The 21,103-nt window shown below is 49.4% G+C and overlaps 1 protein-coding gene across 2 annotated transcripts; it reads right to left on the bottom strand.

Moving 5' to 3' along the window:
- Positions 1-1,661: 1,661 nt before the first annotated feature.
- On the bottom strand, positions 1,662-15,616 carry TSKS (testis specific serine kinase substrate). 2 transcript variants are annotated; one of them, XM_065899173.1, is made up of 11 exons: positions 15,399-15,616; positions 14,940-15,153; positions 7,303-7,398; positions 7,013-7,096; positions 6,562-6,645; positions 5,710-5,990; positions 5,049-5,243; positions 4,018-4,191; positions 3,206-3,341; positions 1,966-2,133; positions 1,662-1,834 (listed from the first exon to the last, which is right to left on the bottom strand). In XM_065899173.1, the coding sequence occupies exons 1-11, from the start codon at positions 15,566-15,568 to the stop codon at positions 1,724-1,726; spliced, it is 1,713 nt and encodes a 570-aa protein (XP_065755245.1). In that variant the 5' UTR covers positions 15,569-15,616; the 3' UTR covers positions 1,662-1,723. The 2 variants fall into 2 exon arrangements, with proteins under 2 accessions (XP_065755245.1, XP_065755244.1); XM_065899172.1 differs by having other exon boundaries at positions 1,966-2,090; positions 15,399-15,568.
- Between the last annotated feature and the right edge of the window lie 5,487 nt (positions 15,617-21,103).

Genomic DNA, 21,103 nt, shown 5'->3' with positions numbered 1-21,103 from the left:
TCTTTAACTTCTCGCAATATTTTAAAGTTTGATGTACAGATCATAACTTATCTTTTGTTGGATTCCTAGACATTTTTTAGTTTTATGCTACTTAGAAACAGCACCTTTGAAAGTTTTTCATTTTCTAAACTTTCATCACTGGCAGACAGAGATAATTTTTTTACGTCACCTTTTATTCAGCTTCCTTGCTAAACTCACTGATTTTTAGTAATTTATAGATTCTGTTGGATTCTCTCTGATTATATGTACCGTTATGCCATCTCAGAATAATGATAGTTTTCTTCCTTTCCTATCCTATAGTCTCTCTTTTCTTACCTTATTGCAATGGTATTAGAAGAATAGGGGTTACCTTTTGGGTAGAAGGAAAGGGTAGTGATTGAGGTTCAGGGAATGCTGGTCAGGTGTAGTTTCTAAATCTTGGTGGTGTCCACTTCATGAATTCATTGAGCTGTTCACTTTTTTTGTGTGTGTGTGGTATGCGGGCCTCTCACTGTTGTGGCCTCTCCCGTTGCGGAGCACAGGCTCCGGATGCGCAGGCTCAGTGACCATGGCTCACGGGCCATGGCTCCCCGTGGCATGTGGGATCTTCCTGGACCGGGGCACGAACCTGTGTTCCCTGCATCGTCAGGCGGACTCTCAACCACTGCGCCACCGGGGAAGCCCTAAGCTGTTCACTTTTAACTTGTGAACTTTTCTGTTTATATTTCAACTGTACATTTAAAAATAGTATTAGTGTGGTGGTTTAAAATATATACACAAATTGACATTCTCTTCAAAATATGTCTGCAAATTCTTTGACACACCCTGTGAGTATGATTCGGACTTAGTGACTCAGTTCTAGTGAATATAAAAAGAGAAAATGACCGTATGCAACTTCAAAGACTAGGTCATTAAAGGCATCTTAGCTTCCTGCTTGTTCTTAGACTGCTTGCCCTGGGGGAAATTAGCTGCCAAGAGAAACTGAGGCCTCCAACCAAAAGCCATGTGAATGCGCCATCTTGGAAGTATAACATCCAGCCCCAGGCAAGCCTTCAGGTGACCGCAGCCCCACCTGATATCCTGACTGAAAACTCTTGAGGACCCTGAGCCAGTACCATCCAGCTATGCCACTCCCAGATTCCTGACCCTCAGAAATGTAAGATAATATGTTATAAGCAGCTAAGTTTTTTGGAGGGGAGGGTAGTTTTTTTACACAGTGGTAGACAATATCATTATCTAGTAAAAGTCATCCTAAAAAATGTTGGCTTGACAGGCTCAAACTGCACCACAGAACCTTATTTCTACCCCCTGCCTCCTCTTCAAAGAACTGTACTGGACTTCCCTGGTGGTCCAGTGGTTAAGACTCTGAGCTCCCAATGCAGGGGGCCTGGGTTCTATCCCTGGTCAGGGAACTAGATCCCGCATGCCGCAACGAAGATCCCACACGCCGCAACTAAAAGATCCTGTGAGCAGCAACTAAGACCCGGTGCAGCCAAATAAAAAAAGCAAATAAGTAAATAAATATTAAAAGACAACAAAACCCCAAGGAACTAAAGAACTGTACCACCATCGACACCCTGTTGGCTGAGGACCAAGTCATAGTGAGCACAGAGGCTGGTGCATGGTGCGTGTGCAATTTTCCTGGCCCTCTTTTGGTGCCAAAAAGGAGATGGAATTCATGCCAGCGTGAGGGGCCATTTATTGCTCAGGGGTTGGGCCCCCACGTTTTGGGGGAGTTCCCCCATCACTTCCTCCCCCCATTGTCCCCATGGACCCCTCGAGTGGCAGGTTGCTGAGCTGATCGTGGAGAGAGCACATCTTCAAGTGTAGATAGTCCAGAGCGGCCACCTTCTCCCTGTAACGGGAGAGTGGGCAGTTAGTACTCGGGAGGCCCGATGCCTCGGGGCTGGTGTGGAAGCCGGGGGTGACTCAAGCCCTTTCCCCAAGACCTCACCCTCCTCCCATGCCCTCAGCCTCCTTCCTCACTCCGGCTTCATCTTGTCCGTCAGCAGCAGGTTCTTGGCCCGCAAGGCTTCGTCTTGGGCCAGCCGAAGGGTGGAGCTCAGGGCCTCTGCCCTGACATGTTTGGCCAAGGCCTGGCGCTCCAGCTCCTGGGGAGAGGAGTGTAGGTGCTGCTAGGCTTGCTGGACTGGGCTGGGAGTGGAGGGGGATCTGGATCGTGGAGGGCAAAGGGCAGGGTCCCCTAGGGCCCGCATTCTTCCCCCAGAGTATCCCATCATGCCTTGAGCCTGAGGCTGACCCCAGCATCCCACAGTGCACTGGGCCTCCCAAATCCCATTGTGCACTAGACTTGTGTCTGTCCCACTGTCTGTCCCCTACTGCACTGGCCTTCTTTGTCCCTGTAAGCAGTAAATCAGCATCTATCACATTGTCCCCTAATGCCCATGAGCCATCATGCATTTGATGTCTGGGCCCCGGTATCCCATCACATGGGGATCATCTACATCCCATAATTCACATTATGGGATGTGACCCCCACATCTTATCAATTAGGCCAGCCTCTCAGTCACAGTAATAGTCCTCAGTGCTCTGGTTCCCTATATCCCACAATGTACCAACCCCCATGTCCTATCATGTCTTAGTCCTCTAGATCTGCCACATGACTGTCCGTTACCGCCTCATTTGTCTGTTTCACCCACTACAACTCATATCCCATCATACATTAGGCCAATATCCCATAATATACTAGATCTCTATGTTTCAGAATGTACACCAGCCTCAAGTTCCATCAGTTATTGGACCTGAGTCTGTGTGCAATGCCTCACGAAGAGCTGTGGTTCCATTTCCCATAATGCATTAGCTTACTGTGACCTGCTATTCGCTGGGTCCCCTCTCTGATCTCAGTGATCCCATGTAATGCATTGCCTCTCTTAAGTCTCATAGAAAATCAGGCTTATATTCCATGAAGCTATAGACTGGTGTTTGTCTCCTCTGTCCCACAGTGCACCAGATCCATGTCCCATCATGCTTTGGGCCCATATCCATCACCCAAGCTTCCATAATGATTGACCTATGACTCACTAAACACCAAACAGCTCCCCTCTCACCCCGTCCCGAAGTATTAGAGCCAAGTGTTCCCCCAACACCTCCTGCCCACAGCTCATCCTTCCCATCCTGCCACACACCAGAAGTATCCTTGTGCCTGGGGCTCCCCCGCCCTGCCCTGACCAAAAAGTGGGGCATAGTGGCCCATGGTCCTTGGTACCAGAATCTTCTTGTGTAGCCTCTGGCAGCTGGGGCAGGCAGGAACCAGGCCCTTCTGCTTCACCTCGTCCACTAGCGGGGTCAGCGCTCGCTCCAGCAGCTGCTGCAAGAACTCCGTGGACAACTGCTGTCCCTGGCTGGGGGAGGGGTAGTCACCAGGTGAAAGAGGCCTCGGACCAACTCCATTCCCAGGATACACCATGCCCATCTTCCCAGCCTCCACCCAGGTCCCGTTTCCACTATGCACCCAGGCAACCTTCCCACCATGCACTGGGCCCAAACTACAGTTCATCTGGTATGCTCTGGTTTCCACAGCGTGGGGAGATCTCACAGTGCCTGGGGATTTCCACCACACGGTCCTCGGTTCATCAAAAACTCACATTTCCCACAATGCACTAGTTAAAACCGATCCCATGTTGTATTGGAAATGCTCTGCACCCTTCCTAACACAGATCAAGCATGGTATCTGTCGACTTCCGACACCCCAAGGTCTCATTTCCCTAAGATGCACTGAGAAAACCTGCCTCCCACCCAGTACCACTGCCCAGCCTTCCCACAATGCACTGGAAATCCAAGATGCTTGAAACATATCAAGTCTTTCTTGCATTCCACAAGACACTGACTTCACCTTGTGGGGGGGGGAGAAATGTGACTCCCATAATGCCGCGAGACTGGCCCATCCTACAATACATGGGGATGCCCTGTCTCCCACAATGAATTTCCCTCTCCACTCTCGCTAAAGTCTCATCTCCTTCAATGCTTGGTCCTCAATACGATGCAGAATGCACCTGGAGCCAGGCGCTGCCCCCTTACCTGGCACAGCGGGCACAGGAGCCTTGGGGGGCCCGATCCAGGTTCATAGAGAGGTCAGACCCTCTACGAGAGCTCTGAAAGTGCCGCCCAAGCTCCTCCAGAATCGGTTTCACTGGGCCCAGCGCCTGCAGTTCGCTTCTCAGTGAAGCCACAGACACTGCTGACCGCTCCACCCTGCGGTGTGAGAGTAAACAGTACAGTGAGGTCGTCTCTCCAACAGTATACAGGCATCCTCCGATTTTTGGAAGTTCGCTTTACCCCACTTCATTTTTACAAAAGGCCTACATTAGTACCTGTTTTCACTAACCAAAAGAAGTCCGAAGAGGATTTGCCCTTTCATTAAAAAAAAGCGCAAAGCATTTGTTTTGTAGCAAGCTGTTACAGAAGCAGGACACACTCCCAGCAGCGAGAGTGGCGCCACCAAGCCCCTTCTCTGAGAACTACACGCAGTGTCTCAGCACCAAGCCGCCATAGCTTTGAACTGTGTTGTCTATGGGCACCTGTGCTTTATCTCAGTTTATTTTGTGCATCTGTTAGCAAGATGTATTCTAAGGTAATTGCTTCTTCGCTTTATGCTATTTTGGCTTACCGAAGGTTTCACAGGAACTGCTCTACTTTTGGATGGCAGGGAAACCTGTAGTCCCAGCAAGGCTCCACCCCAAATTAGCCCAGCACCTCTGTCTCCACCCAGTTTTCAATACCCCGCTCTGCCTTGCCCCCTCTGCTCTGATTGATACCTCCTTTTGCATTTTATTGTCGGGAATGTACCTCCCTGTTCTCTAATTGGTTTCCCCTGTTCCTACTTGGCTCCGCCCCTTGTCCTTGTAAGGTGTGGAACTCACCTCTTCTCTAAGTGGCTCCGCCCCTCAGTGCTTCTTAGGTATAACACGCCCCTCCCTACTCTCTAACTGGGGTTTCCACCTGTCAGTATATGCGCTCCACCCGATTGGCTCCAGCTGATTGGCCCACCCCTTTCCCTCAAGGCTCCGCCCTCCCACGTCCCCGCCCCGTGCGCTAGTCTGGGTCCTTACGTGGTGCACAGCTCTTCCGTCCGGCCCCGCAGCTCCTGCAGGCCCCGCGCGGCCTGAGCCTGCTCGCGCTGCGCTCGCTCCCACTGGCCCAGGAAGCTGTCGAGCCTGCCGCCTAGGCCCCCGAGCAGCCGTAGGGCCTCCTGCACGGCCCCCTCCTCCTGATGCCACCGGGCGGTCAGTGAGGACACCTCCCTCCTGTAGGGGTAGAGGTAAGGAACGCGTCAGGGCTAGGTTTGGATACGCCCCCGTCCGCCGCGCCCCGCCAAGACCACGCCCGTGGCTCCGGACCCACCCTGTCCCCGAATTCTCCTGTCCTGTTCATTTATTGGGATCCTCTCATGTCCTCCAGAACCCTGCCTCTATCCCCTTATCAGGTATCCTGGCCTTCTCTCGGCCTGTCTCCCAGCCCCACATCAGCTCCTCCAGACACTGCCTCCTCAAGATACCGCTCGCGCCAACCCTGTCCCCCGGAGTTGGAGCCTCCAAAGACCTGCCACGTCCCAAAACCCGCCCACCTCATTTTCACCAGACGCGGACCCCCCTGCCACCGGCCCTATGTTCAAAACTCGGTTCTTCGAAGTCCTGCCCTTCCGGGTCACCGCCCCCAGAACGTTCCTCTTCGAGGCTCCACCCCCTGGGCCCATCCCAGGATCCCACTCACCTCAGCTCCTCAAGGTAGGCAGAGATCTTCTGCAACTCCTGCTCGCTCACGATGGGGCCCTCCCCTGCCCGGGGCCCCATTCCCCAGCCGCCTGGGGCCAGGCCTCGCCGTCGCGGGGATTCGTCGGGGCTCCCTGGCGGGCTGGAGCAGCCTGGGGGCTGGGTGGCGAGGCCCAGGCCTTGGCGGGAGAGGCCAGCCTCCAGCTTCTGCTCCAGCCCCTGCAGCTCAGCCTCCTGCCTCCTGGGCGTCTCATCCTGCATCTGGAGGTAGCGCAGCTTCTCCTGGGCGGGGAAAGAGGGCAGGGTTACGGCGTCCGGCCCCTTGCCTCCCACCACTACCACCGCCTCCACCACCAAATCCGCCCAGTGAATTCCTGAGGCTGGAAAGTGAATGGATGTGGACACGGGATATCGGGAAGTCCCACCTGAAGTCTTGATGGACTCCCGCTTGCTGTTACTAGGGAGGGATGCCCCATTCGAAGCCCAGCTGGAGTCCAACTCACCTTGGACTGAATGCCTGCCTCTTTGTCACCATCTATCCCTCCACCCTCACTCTAATCCTCGAAGGCATCCAATTCCAGTCCCTCCTGTTTAGGAAGAACAGCTGAAGCTTTTCCAACATTTTGGTGGGAAATGAGTGGGTATGTGGGCAGGACAGGCATTCCCACTCCAAGTCCGATACGAATCCCTCTCTCCGGGACTTGAATATGACTGCATGGAAAAGTATGCCCATGAACATGAAGGGGCAGTGTGGTGGTGGTGGTGGCAGGGCGAGAAGTCCCACCTGAAGTCTACCTCAAGTACCTCGGTTACTTGAGTACCTTCCTCAAACCCTTAGACCCCTCCCCCTTACCTCCAGCAGGGCAGAGTTCTGCTTCAGGACGTTGGTTTTTATTTCAGCATCTTCCACCGACCGGGTCACCTTCCGGCAGTTCTCCTGGGTCAGGACACCAGGGCAGGGCCCCTGCCTTCCCATTCCAGTTCCGCCTCCCAACCCTTACCCTTGCTATTTTCCATATAGCCTCCACCCCCACCCCCACCCCCACCCCCACCCCCCCCCCCCCCCCGGCGTTTAAGGCACGCCCCCTCCTTCGGCAAGGTCTGCCTTGTGCTTATTGGTCTGCCCTTTCCCGGCTTGGTTCTCTTGGCTAAAGAAATGGTTCTTCCTCGGACCTCTGCCATACTCCTTTTCCACTTCACCCCACCTCTATCCTGTCCACCACTCCATTCCTCCCCTCTTCCTCTCACCCTCTTCCTACTTCCGCTTCCTACTCCCGCCCCGTTCCTGCCCCCCAGCAGCTCACCTTGAGTTGACTACAGTACCCTTCTAGTTCTTCCGCCTCTTGCCGCCTTCTCTCTAGATTCTCACTCAGCACAGAACACTCACTCTGGAGCATGGAAGGGAAGAGAGGTTAGCCAGGGCCTCAAGGAGACACCCGGTGGGGAGGAGAGGTGGGAAGCTTCCTTTCCCTTCTGAGCCTCATTCTCCCCAACTGGGCTATGGGTGCATTGAGTTGGAGGATAGCTCTAAGAGGGCAACGTGACCCTGGAGGAAGAGGAGATGTTGCGGGAGGGGGCGGGTGGTCCTCACGACCTGCAGCGTCTGCACGTGCTGGTTAACCCGGGTGGTCTTTTCCTTCAAGCTGGTGATGGAATCTTTGGCGTGGACCAATCCACTGTTAACCCAGCTCTGGGGAAGAATGGGAGACAGGTGGGTCAGTGGGTGCGTGGGAGCAAACCCCAACCACAAGAGAAAGTCTAGAACTAGCTTTACACCTTGATTCTGCCCTGGAATAGCTGTGGAATTTGGGGCCAGGGCTGCGCCTCTTTGATTCTTGGTATAAAACCAGGGGGCAGCCTCGTTTTCTGCTTAACGGATGGCAAGAAAAATAAGTAGGATCCAGGAGGGAGTCGGGGGTGGGAAGCTCAGACATGGGGGAGAAGGAGGATGGTCTTAACCTGAGATAAATGCCTTTGGGGTCCACATACATAAATAAGATAAACTGTTAAAACACATGCCTGTCTTTCCCTCCAGGCAGTGGAGAATTCTAAAGATAACCCACTTTCCAGATATAAGCACTCACTATGCACCAAGCCAAGACCTTACCCACATTTTCCTTTTTATTCCTCACAACCACACCTCTTGAGGTTATTTGCCCCATTTTGCAAGCGAGGCAAATGAGGCCCAGAGAGGGGATGTCCCTTGTACTCCCGGGTACATGAGACAGGAGGTGGCCTTGTCAGAATTTATGCTCAGAGCCTTTGTTTCAAACCATGACGCCATACGGCCTCTGTTCATTGCTACCTTATGTCACCATAAAATGCTTTGTGACTCCTGTCAAACAAACTGGCTCAGGAGGGATGAATATCTATCATGGATCTCCACTCTCCCATTTCCACATTTATAGAAGAGTTAGCCTGGTACATCACTGCTCAGCCAAAGACGACAATTCCCAGCTGCCCTTACAGCCAGGTGTGGCCATGTGGAATATGAGTGGAAATAATGTAGGCAATTTCCAAGTCATGCCTTTAATAAAGAAAAGTAGCACACCTCCCTTTCTCTCTCCCTACAATGTTGATCGCTAAAGCCAGAGCAGCCATCTTGGACCATGAGATGGAGGACACAATATAAAAGAAGACCAGGGCTTCCCTGGTGGCTCAGTGGTTGAGAGTCCGCCTGCCGATGTAGGGGACATGCGTTCGTGCCCCGGTCCAGGAGGATCCCACATGCCGCGGAGTGGCTGGGCCCGTGAGCCATGGCCGCTGAGCCTGCGCGTCCAGAGCCTGTGCTCCGCAACGGGAAAGGCCACAGCAGTGAGAGGCCCGCATACTGCAAAAAAAACCAAACTGAATCCTCAACCCTGTGAAGCCGCAATACTTAATTCCAACCACTTATGAATACTTTTATACATGTAACCAGGAGAACATTTTCCATCTTGTTTAAACTATGCTACTTTGTACCTTTTCATTACAGCAGCCAAACTTGTGGCTTAATAGCTGAGCCCCCAGAACACTGGAGCCTCTAACCTACTGCATTTGAAGAGACCTGCTATACTTGAGACATTTATGTGAGCAACAAACTATCCTGTTTCCACCAGCTATTTTGGTTTCTTTCACAGCTGTTGAACTAATACACAAAGACAAAAGAGAGAGCAAGCTTTCTCCATTGTAAAATGGGAACAACTTCACATTTCTTGCATAACTGCTCTGGAGAACAAGTGTGATAAGAAATATTGTATTAAGGTGACATCAGCAAAATGGTGGAGTCGGGAACCCCCAAATTCCACCCCTCCAAACTGGCCAAAACTATGAGTCAAGTCATTGAGGGGATTATAACAATCATAAATATATATGCACCTAATAGAGCTTCAAAACACATGAACCAAAAACTGTTAGAATTGGGAATTCCCTGGCAGTCCAGTGGTTAGGACTCTGTGCTTTCACTGCTGAGGGCCCAGTTTCAATCCCTGCTCAGGGAACTAAGATCTGCAAGCCCCACGGCATGGCCAAAAAGAAAAAAAAGACACTGACAGAATTGAAGGGAGAAATTGACAATTTAACAGTAATGGTTGGGGACTACAATACCTCACTTTCAAGAATGGATTGAACAACTAGATCAACAAGGAGATAGAAGACTTGGACAACACTATAAACCAACCAGACCTAACAGGCACCTACAGAACATTCCACCCAACAAAAGAATACACATTCTTCTCAAGTGAAATTAAACGTTGTTCATATGGTCGAGGACAGACCATATATTAAGTGACAAAATAAGTCTCAATAAATTTAAAAGGATTTGAAAGCAAAGTATGTTTTCTGACCTCAATGACCTCAGTAGAATGAAATCAGGAATCAATAGCAGAAAGAAATTTGAGAAACTCACAAATATATGGAAATTAAACAACACACTCATAAACAGGCAATGGGTAGAAGAAGAAATCACAAGAGAAATTATACTTAGGAATGAGGGAAAATGAAAACACAACATACCAAAACTTGTGGGATGCAGCAGAGGCAATACTTTGAGGGAAATTTAGAGCTGTAAACACCTACATCAAAAAAGAACTTAAGGGCTTCCCTGGTGGCGCAGTGGTTGAGAGTCCGCCTGCCGATGCAGGGGACACGGGTTCGTGCCCTGGTCCGGGAGGATCCCACATGCCGTGGAGCGGCTGGGCCCGTGAGCCATGGCTGCTGAGCCTATGCGTCCAGAGCCTGTGCTCCGCAACAGGAGAGGCCACAGCAGTGAGAGGCCCGCGTACCGCAAAAATAAAAAAAATAAAAGAACTTAAGATCAGTAACCTAATCTTCCACCTTAAGAAACTAGAAAAAGAAGAGACAACTTAACCCAAAGCTAGCAGAATGAAGGAAATAATAAAGATTAGAGTGGGAAAAAATGAAATAGAGAATAGAAAAACCGTAGAGAAAAATCAACAAAACCAGAAGTTGGTTTTTTGAAAAGGTCAACAAAATTGACAAGTTTTAAGCTAGACTGACCATGAAAAAGAAGAAGAAGGCTCAAATTACTAAAATCAGGAAGGAAAGAGGACATTACTACCAATCTTACGGAAAGAGAAAAGATGACAAGGGAACACTATGAACAATTGTATGTCATCAAACTTGATAATCTAGATGAAATGGACAAATTCCTAGCAAAACACTAACTCAATCAAGAAGGGCTCGGACATCTGGATAGACCTGTAATAAGTAAAGAGGTTGAGTTAGTAATTTTAAAACTTCCAACAAAAAAAAGCCCAGGTGGCTTCACTGGTGAATTCTACCAATCATTTGAAAAAGAGTTGCTGCCAATTCATCTCAAACCCTTCACCAAAAAACAACAACAACAAAAAAAAAACCCAGAAAACAAACAAAACAGAAGAGGAGGGAACTAACTCATTCTATGAGGCCAATGTTACCCTGATACCAAAACTAAAGACATCACCAGATAATAAAACTACAGATCCATATTCCTTCTGAAAGCAGCCCCAAAATTTTCAACAAAATACTAGCAAACCAAGTCCCGCAGCATATAAAAAGGATTATACACCGTGCCAAGTAGGATTTATCCCAGGAATGCAAAATTGGTTCAATGTGAAAATTAACCCATGTAACATTCCGTATTAGTAAAATATAGGGGGAAAAAACACAGTCATGTCAATGAATAGAGAAATAGCATTTGACAAAATCCAATGCCCTTTCCTGATACAAACGCTCAACAGACTAGAAGCGCAAGGGAACTTGCTCATCCTGGTGAAGGGCACCTACAAAAAAGAAAAAAATTTTAAACCAATAAAACCCACACAAAACCATGGTGTTTTAAAATATGCCCACAACGTTTTTGAGGCTCTTTTAAAATGTGCAGCCTTATTCCTGTCACTTGAGTGTCAGCTGGACTTAGTGACTCATACCTAGTAAATAGAATAAGGCAGAAGTGATGGTATGTGACTTAAGAAATGAGTTCATAAGAGGAACCATGTCTTCCTTCTTGCTCACTCTTACTCTGGAGAATGATAGTTGCCATGTTCTAAGCAACTACCTATGGAGAGGCCCGTGTGGCAAGGAACTGAGGCCTCCAACCAAGAGCCATGTGAGTGTGCCATCTTGGAAGCCCAACCTCCAGCTCCAATCAAGCCTTCAGATGACTGCAGCCCCTGCCAAAATCTTGACTACAACCTCATGAGAGACCCTAAGCCAGAACCACCCCATTAAGCCACTCCAGGTTTGTTGTTTTAAGGTCGGGAATCATTTGTTTCACAGCAATAGCTGTGATATTTTTCAACTGAAGACCCAACGGTCTTGGATTTCCCATAGGTAGCTGTTCTGGGAAACTAGGGGAGCAGGTTCTGGAGTCAGCTCAGTTCTTCCACTTACTAGCTGTGTGACCTCAGGGAGGGGACTTCACCTCTCTAAGCCTCTGTTTCCCTACCTGTAAAACGGGGAGGGACTAACAACTACCTTCACAGGGCTGCTGTTGGGAGGAACACAGGCTAACGCAGAAAGGCCCTTGGTCAATACTTGGGAAAAGAGAAAGTGCAGCTGGGGTCACTGGAGGTGAGTTTTAGCTTCACTGCTAGCCTTGGCTAAAAAAGCAAATGGCATGGTGGTGGTGGGGAGCCAAACCTGGGGATAAACCTCTCCTTGGCCATCCACATGCCATGCAACTGGGCAATCCAATTCCCCACTCTGAGCCTGCCTCAGTTTCCCTTCTTGTCAAATGGGAATGAGGATACCTTGCTCAGATGGTGGTGAGGAAAGGTCAAGAAGATGATAGGATCCATAAGCCAAGTGCAGTGATTAGTGTCAGCATCGTTAAACATAAAGACAACACGACAGGACCTACCAGGAAAGGGCTTAGCACCAAGACCCTACAGCAGCCTCAGGGAAATCTGTAGACAGCAGGACAAGTTCCAAGCAGGGCTCAGAAGACCTGCTCTGGTCATTTCCGCATGGAGGCACTGACCTTCCCCCAAAGCAATACTACCTCCTCAGTTGCATCCTTTGGCCTCATAAAGATGTCAGAGCTTAAGACAGGAGCCAGGGAATTCCCTGGTGGTCCCGTGGTTAGGACTCCATGCTCTCACTGCCAGGGGCCTGGGTTCAATTCCTGGTCGGGGAACTAAAATCCCACAAACTGCACAGCATGACCAAAAAAAAAAAAAAAAAAGCCAGGAGCCAAAGCTGTTTGCTTCACCATTGTTCTGCTGACCCTCCATCCAGTCTGGGAATTATCAGGGTCTCCATCGCTCCCAGGTTCTCTTCCTTTCCTCTCTAGTTCTCTGTCCCACCTCTCTCTCTGGTGTCCATTCCTTCCTTCTCTGGGTCTCTGGCCCCCTCCAGCTCTGGTTTTCTGTCTCTGTCCCCCTCCCCAGGTCCCCATCCTCCTCTCTCTGGGTCTCTGTCCTCCTTTCTCTCTGGGTTTCCGCCCCACCCCCCTCTCTGCCCATCTCCAGATTTCTCTCCCGATGTAGCTCAGATGCTGTGTGCCAGCCTGTGTTCTTCCTGCCCACCTCCTCACGGTTCCTGCCCATACCCTAAGGTGTTGACTGACAGTACTTCTTCCATTTTATGGAGAAGCCGCATAGAGGCTGATGCTCCCCTGCAGCCCCACAGTGAGCCGCAGCTGCATCAGACCTTGATCTTGGCCGCCCAGGGCTCTTTCTCAGGCATCACAATCCTCTGGAGGATGTGACTCAGAAATAGCTCCGGTGGGAGGCGGACCTCTGCAGGTGCTGCCTGAGCGCTGCTGGAAGAGAAGGGGAGGAAAGTGTTCTGGCGGGAGGGGACGCCTCCCGGGCCATCCATCCCACCTGGACTCTCTCTCTCTGCCTGCTGGTTTCTCTCCACCTGGTCCTCTTACCTTGGACCCTCGCCCGGCCTGCCTGCCTCCAATCTCTCCCCTCCAAACGTCTCCCACCCAGGGCCAGAGGCATCTTCTAGGGAAGGAAAGCATCACACTCACTAAGCTTCTGGTCCTGACCCTGCTTCTTACAAGCTCTCTAACCTTGCAGGGGATCACTCCACCTCTCTCTACCTCACTTACTTTTGTTTTCATCTTCCTTGCAGAACCTCTAAGAGAGGAAAATGAGAGCCCCCCCCCCCCACCATAGGGATGTAGCACAGTGCCTGGAACATAGCAGATGCTCAGTAAATGGGTATGGAGCCCAAATGCCAAGTTGCTCCTTTCCCCTGCCCAGGAACCCTCAGTGGCTCCCCATTGTCCTCAAGAGAATGGAGAATGCCCACATTTCTCAGCCTTTGTGTCCTGTGCCCACCCCCTGCCAGCCTCACCTCTCCCACACACCACAATCTAGCCACAAGGACATGTTCCCCAGGCTCTTTTCAACGCCTGCCCTTTTGCATATGCTGTTCCAGCTAGGTGGAATACCCTTCCCTGTATTCTGCCTTCCTTATCTTCAAGATCCAGCTTGTGTGCTGCCTTTTCTAGAAAGCCTTCCTTGACCATGGTCGGCTGGGCCAAGGCCTTCTTCTTCAGGGCTCCCACAGTGACCTCTACTGCCCCCAGCAATTCAGGTGCTGACTCCTAAGCCCGGCTCCACTACTTAGAAGCCGTATGACTTTGGGTATGCTACTTAACCTTCTAGGGGCTCAATATCTTCATCTGTGAAATGAGGATAAAAATAATGACTAACTATTCCGTGCATACAACTGACTATTGTGCTAAACATTTTACATGAACGAATTTCATTTCATTGTCATGACAACCTCATGAGATGGGTGCAATTCTCTCCAGAACTCTGTTTTGGGTGCTGCTACATTTCTTCTTCCTAGAGCAGTGCCTGGCACATTGTAGGTGTTTAAGAAATATTTCTTGAAAGAACAAACACATCCATCTCCATTTTACAGATGAGGGCACTGAGGCTTCTGGAACACAGAAAGTGCTCAGTATATGCTAGTGAATCTTTTTTTAATTTTTTTTTTGACCCTGCTGTGTGGCATGCGGGATCTTAGTTCCCTGAGCTGGGATTGAAGCCATGCCCCCTGCAGTGGAAGCTTGGAATCCTAACCACTGGACCGCCAGGGAATTCCCGCTAGTGAATCTTGTTAGTATCATTCTGGCCGTGATTATTGTTAGTGTAATTCTCAGTGTCCATGTCAAGCCAAGTTCAGGGTCTGACCCAGGAGAAGCCTGGCAGGGGGTGAAGGTTGGTGGGAGAGTTAAAGGACCAAGCTGTAGCATTCTATGCTCTAGTCAGGAATTCTCTAATTTCTCCTAGGTCTTGCTCACCTCCCAGTTTTGCCCCACAGCCTGAGGTGGTCCACTCAAAGAACTCCTGCTTATCCGTCAAAGCCCAGTTCCAACACTGCCTCTTCCAGAAGTTTTCCCTGATACCCCTAGCCTGGTTTGAGGGGCCCTTTTCTGGGATGCCCAGTGTTACCTCCGTTATGGAATTTGTCACCCCAGTCTGTGTCTGTCACTCCCACCAGACGGGGGGCTTCCCTGGGGCAGGGACCTGGCCCGATTCCTATCTGTGACTCCACCTTCACCCAGGACATTTGGAAGTGACTGAATGAACAAAAGACCAACTCGCAGGCAGCCGGCAGCATTCACCCTGGATGGAGCAGATTTATGGCTGACTGTAGGGCCTCAAAGGGTGACAAGAACCTTCTCATTCCAAATCAAGAAGACACCCCCCCAAACCCATCCTCAGTATTTGCCTACCACCAGGGGAGAACCCTCGTATTCCCCAGCCTGGCCGAGGGCCCTCTCACCAGTATTTCCGTGATGTCTGGGTCATCTGGAGCCCAGGGTGGGATGGGCACGGGCAATGCCAGTAGGCTGCTGTCTTCCACGGTTGAGTCTGTCCCCGAGGAGTCGGTGGGCTCCATGGCGGCCAGGTTGAGCAGGGACACATTGGTGCAGGCTGAGGACCGTTTGAGGTTCAGGCAGCAGTGCATTGGCTCATAGGACATCCGAGGCTCCACCCTAGGGAGGAGAAACAGGCAGGAGGGTCAAGATGCCACCCCAGCAGGGTATGGCCTCTCCCACCTCCCTGTCTGCACATTCCCTACTCTCTCTGATTTCAACCTCGCCGCCTGCTTTCTTCTTTCTCCTCCATCCCTGCTGCCTGTTTTCCTCCCTTTCCACCAGCACCCACAGGGGGACTTCTGCTCTGTCAGAGGCAAGGGCTGGGTGCTGGGACCGCCCCCGACAGGGTGTGACAAACCCACCCGTGGAAGGACACAGCCTTCTTTTTCTTTGCGATCCCTTTGACTGGGCTGGTCACACCCCCAGGAGCCTCGGGGACCAGCTGGGAGCGACCCTCGACCCCCGTGGGGGGGTCCCCAGCCTCATGGATCTCTTTGGACTGCCAGATCGTCTTCACCACCACGCTCGCCATGGCCTGTGGAGGGCCCGGCTCCCAGGGGCTCCTTCCTCTGAGGCTCTCCACCTACACTGACCACTGACCCTCAAGGTCCCCTGTCCCCACAAGCCTGCCTCATAAAGGACCCAACCACTGGGCCCCAGTAACGGGGGGGGGCACAAGGGTGGGGAAATGTGACTTGGCGTGTTCCCCTGGGGGGCTCAGTGAACTCTTGTTCAGGATTCTAGTTCTACCCTGATCTGTCCCTCCCCTTCAGAGACACAGTGAAATTCCTTCTAGTCCAGAACTTACAGTGGACGGACCCACTGGTTCTTGGGAGGGGTCCAAATTACCTTTCCCTGAAACTCACTATGGGGTCACCCAGCCCCCCCATTCAGACTTGCTTCATCATGTAATACATTGGATTTGTCACTTTCCCAGGATCTGGGGGACGATGAGGATTGAATACCAGCGCTGGAGGATCTTACATTCTATGGGGGGTTGGAAGGGGACAGGCAGGCAATAGAAACAAACCAAAAATACCAGATGTCCGAACGTGATATAAAGGGAATCAAAACTGGGTGATGGCCATGTGGACATTTGTCAAAGCTTGTCGATTTGTGCACCTGGGATTTGAGCCTTTTATCGTGTGTGAATTCTGCCTATTAAAGAATCTAAGCAAGCACTGAACTGTAGTTCATTATGTGCATGTTGAATATTTGGAGTTGTGTTAGACCCCGGGACTGCTGTAACAAAGTCCTGCAGACTGAGCGCCTTAAACCATAGATAGTTATTGTCTGAAAGTTCTGGAGGCCAGAAGTCCAAGGTCAAGGTGTCAGCAGGGTTGGTTCCTTCTGAGGCTGTGAGGGAGAATCTGTGCCTCTCTCCTAGTATCTGGTATCCTTAGGTGTTCCTTGGTTTGTAGATGGCCATCTTCTCCCTGTGTCTTCACACTATCTTCTCTGTGGAACTGTTTATCTCTGTGTCCAAATTTCCCCCCTTTTAAGAAACTGGACATATTGGATTAGGGCCCACCCAAATGACCATGTCTTAACTTGATCATCTGCAAAGACCCTATTTCCAAATAAGGCCAAATTCACAGCTACTGCGGGTTAGGACTTGAGCATCTTTTGCAGGACGTAATGCAACCCGTAACAGGGTTGATGAGAACCGATATCTGCAACTGTGTTTTATTCTGTTTTTTAATTGTTTTTTTATTGAATAAATTTGACTTTGTTGTTGTTGTCGTTGTTTTGTTTTTTGCCACGCTGCACGGCTTGTGGGATCTTAGTTCCCTGACCAGGGATCGAACCTGGGCCAAGTCCTAATCAATCACTGGACTGCCAGGGAATTCCCAGACATATAGTGTTTATAAATTTAAAGTGTGTCTTACTTTGATACATTTATATATTATAATATGATTTCCATTGTAGCTATATTATCACATCGTTATAGCACAATATTGTTATCTATATTCACTATACTCTGTATTAGATCTCTATGGCTTATTTATTATTTGTTGCAAGTTTGTACCCTTAAACAACATCAATCGTATCTCCCACACCCTATCTGCTGGTAACCACCATTTTAATCTTTTTTTACAGGTTAGACTTTTTAAGATTCCACATATAAGTGAAATCATACAGTACTTGTCTTTTCTGTCTGGTTTATCTAGCTTAGCATAATGTGCTCAGGGTCTGTCTGTGTGGCTGAAAACAGCAGAATATCCTCTTTTCTCACGGCCAGATAATATTCCATTGTGTGTATATACCACCTGGTTGTTTCCATATCTTGGCTATTGTGAATAGTGCTATTTGCAACTTACTTTGAATGCATTAAAAATACATGATGGGGGCTTCCCTGGTGGCGCAGTGGTTGAGAGTCCGCCTGCCGATGCAGGGGACGCGGGTTCGTGCCCTGGTCCGGGAGGATCCCACATGCCGTGGAGGGGCTGGGCCCGTGATCCATGACCGCTGAGCCTGCGCTCCACAACAGGAGAGGTCACAACAGTGAGAGGCCTGCGTACCACAAAAAAAAAAAAACAATACATGATGGATTTGGACTTCCCTGGTGGCACAGTGGTTAAGAAACTGCCTGCCAACGCAGGGGACATGGGTTCAAGCCCTGGTTGGGAAGATCCCACATACTGCGGACAACTAAGCCCGTGCGCCACAACTACTGAGTCTGCTCGCCTAGAACCCGTGCTCCACAACAAGAGAAGCCACCGCAACAAGAAGCCCGTGCACGGCAACGAAGAGTAGCCCCCACTTGCCGCAACTAGAGAAAGCCCGCGCGCAGCAACGAAGACCCAACGCAGCCATAAATAAATAAATAAATAAATATAATTAAAATAAATAAATAAATAAATTAGGATAACTTGGAAAAAAAAAAAAAGACTCCTGCGCTCCCAGTGCAGGGGGCTTGGGTTCGATCCCTGCTCAGGGAACTAGATCCTGCATGCATGCTGCAACTAAGAGTTCACGTGCCACAACTAAGGAGCCGGCAAGCTGCAACTAAGGAGCCCGCCTGCTGCAACTGAGACCCAGCGCAACCAAATAAAATAAATAAATTTTTTAAAAATTAAAAAAAAAGGGGCTTCCCTGGTGGCGCAGTGGTTGAGAATCCGCCTGCTGATGCGGGGGACACGGGTTCGTGCCCCGGTCCGGGAAGATCCCACATGCCGCGGAGCGGCTAGGCCCGTGAGCCATGGCCGCTGAGCCTGCGCATCCGGAGCCTGTCCTCCGCAACGGGAGAGGCCCCAACAGTGAGAGGCCCGCGTACCGCAAAAAATCAATAAATCAATAAAATAAAATAAAAAAACACATGATGGATTGATGGATGGAGGAAGGGAAGGCCAGATGGACTTGTGATAAAGCGAGTGGAGTAAAATGTTAATGCCAGCATTGGGGCGATGGGGTATATGGGTGTTTGCTGTACAGTTGTTTCAACTTTCTGAATATTTAGATATTTTCATTGTGAAATGTTGGAGAAGAAACTGGGTGATGGGGATGAAATGATATCATGGGGGGGCTTGCTTTAAAATAATCCAGTGGGGGGTAGGGAAGTCAAATGCAGGGGATTATAAATGAAAAAATAAAGCTCATATGTTGATAACTGTTGGAGCTGGGTATATGGGGGTGCATTATACCCTTCTGCTTTGCAGGGGTATATTTGAAAATTTCTATAACACATTAAAAAAAATGTTTTTTGTTTTTATTTTTTGGCTGTGCCACATGGCATGTGGGATCTTAGTTCCACAACCAGGGTTTGAATCCAAGCCCCCTGCATTGGGAGTGCAGAGTCTCAACCACTGGACCACCAGGGAAGTCTCTTAAATTTTTTTTAATTGAAGTATAGTTGATCTACAGTGTTTCAGGTATACAGCAAAGTAATTCAGTTATATATGTATATGTATATGTGTATATATATTCTTTTTCAGATTCTTTTCCATTCTAGGTTATTACAAGATAGTGAATATAGTTCCCTGTGCTATATAGTAGGTCCTTGTTGTTTATCTATTCTATATAAAGTAGTGTGTACCTGTTAATTTCAAATTCCCAATTTATCCCTCCCTCCTTCCCCTTTGGTAACCATAAGTTTGTTTTCTATGTCTGTGAGTCTATTCCTATTTCGTAAGTTCTTTGTATCATTTTTTTAGATTCCCCATATAACTGATATCACACGATATTTGTCTTTCTCTGACTTACTTCACTTAGTGTAATAATCTCTAGGTCCATCCATGTTGCTGCGAATGGCATTATTTCATTCTTTTTCATGGCTGAGCAGTATTCCATTGTATATATATATGTACCTCATCTTCCTTAGCCATTCATCTGTTGATGGACATTTAGGTTGCTTCCATGTCTTGGCTATTGTAAATAGTGCTGCTATGAACGTTGGAGTGCATGTATCTTTGAATTAGAGTTTCGTCTTTCCCGGATATGTGCCCAGGAGTAGGATTGCTGTAACACATTTTTTTTTTTTTAATACTGGATAACGTGTTCAAGTACGACACGGAGAGGTCACTTTATTTTTTTATTTCTTTATTTATTGGCCATGATGCACGGCATGTGGGATTTTAGTTCCCTGACTCAGGATTGAACCCATGCCCCTTGTGGTGGAAGCACAGAATCTTAATCACTGGACCGCCAGGGAAGTCCCGAGAGGTCACTTTAAATCCCTAAATCCAGAAGTTCTCTCCTAAGAGGGGACATTGCATTGAGACCTGAAGGATGAGCCAGCCATGGGGAAAGCTGAGGTGGGCAGGGGGCAGGAATGAGTCTGGAGGGTCTTAATGGCCAAGAGGAGGCCGGTGTGTCTGGTGCATTTAAGCTGCGGAAGGACACAGCTGACTGATGTTGCAAAAAGCACCCTGAGTGGCCAGGATGGAAGCAGGGAGAATGGCCAGGGATGTCGCTACAAGGTTCCAGGCAAAAGATGATGGTGATGGTGGCCTGCACCCGGTGAGGCAGTGGGGATGGGAGGAGGTGGCCGGCTTTGGGGGTGTGTCCTGGCTTTGGTTTGGGGTGAAGGACAGGAGGGGGTCCGTCCTGGCAGGAGTGCCTGGGTGATTGATGGTGGGCCCAGCTGCCAAAATGGGAAGACTGGGGATGAGTGTAGTTTTTCTGGAGAAAATCAGGAGTTAATTTGTTCAGGTCAAAATCTTAAAAGCTATTGTGGTTCAACCCCTGAGCAATTCGAGGAGCTCCTGGGGTTCCCTCTTAATGCTCCATCTTTTTTTTTTTAAGATTTGATTTGATTTTTAGTTTTTTGGCTGTGTTGGGTCTTCGTTGCTGTGTGCGGGCTTTCTCTAGTGGGGGCTACTCTTCGTTGCGGTGCGCGGGCTTCTCTTTGCGGTGGCTTCTCGTGTTGTGGAGCACGGGCTCTAGGCACGTGGGCTTCAGTAGATGTGGCACGTGGACTCAGGAGTTGTGGCACGTGGGTTCTAGAGCGCAGGCTCAGTAGTTGTGGTGCATGGGCTTAGTTGCTCTGCGGCATGTGGGATCTTCCCGGACCAGGGCTCGAACCCGTGTCCCCTGCATTGGCAGGCGGATTCTTAACCACTGAGCCACGAGGTAAGTCCCAATGCTCCATCTTGAAACCAAAAAGGACTTGTCTAAGCCTCATCTAGAACCCATACATGAACTTGTTCATGACCTGGTCTTAAAACTTAGTAATGGGTCACCTCCTCAGCCCCTGAACCCCAGAATGGTCTTACTCAAATCCCGTCCTGTAATTTTTTGCTTTCCAATAATGGCCTTGTGGCTGCTGAGCGCTCGTGAAGTGGCGTGGCATGTCTCAGCTGAGCTGTGCTATATGTATAAACACCAGATTTCAAAGACTTAGGAAGATAAGAATGTCAACTATGTTGAAATAATATTTGGGTATATGGGGTTAAACGAAATATATTATTAAAATTCATTTCACCTTTTCTTTTTACTTTTTTTTTTTTTTTTTTTAACGTGGCAGGAGTATACTGAAAACTGTACTTGTGGCTCCCACTGTATATCTTCTGGAAAGTGCTGCTCTAAATGGGCAGAGATGAGTCCATGAGCTCCTGTGGGTGGCGCC

Source organism: Phocoena phocoena, chromosome 20 (assembly GCF_963924675.1).
Source record: "Phocoena phocoena chromosome 20, mPhoPho1.1, whole genome shotgun sequence".
NCBI classification, from domain to species: domain Eukaryota; kingdom Metazoa; phylum Chordata; class Mammalia; order Artiodactyla; family Phocoenidae; genus Phocoena; species Phocoena phocoena.
This window is presented reverse-complemented; position numbering and strand designations above follow the sequence as displayed.

Coding starts and splice junctions, on each gene's coding strand:
- TSKS (XM_065899172.1), bottom strand. CDS start 15,568: ATGGCGAGCGTGGTGGTGAAGACGATCTGGCAGTCCAAAGAGATCCAT. Junction 15,154..15,398: donor AAGGCTGTGTCCTTCCACGG/GTGGGTTTGTCA, acceptor TCTCCTCCCTAG/GGTGGAGCCTCGGATGTCCT. Junction 1,835..1,965: donor ACGGACAAGATGAAGCCGGA/GTGAGGAAGGAG, acceptor CTCCCGTTACAG/GGAGAAGGTGGCCGCTCTGG.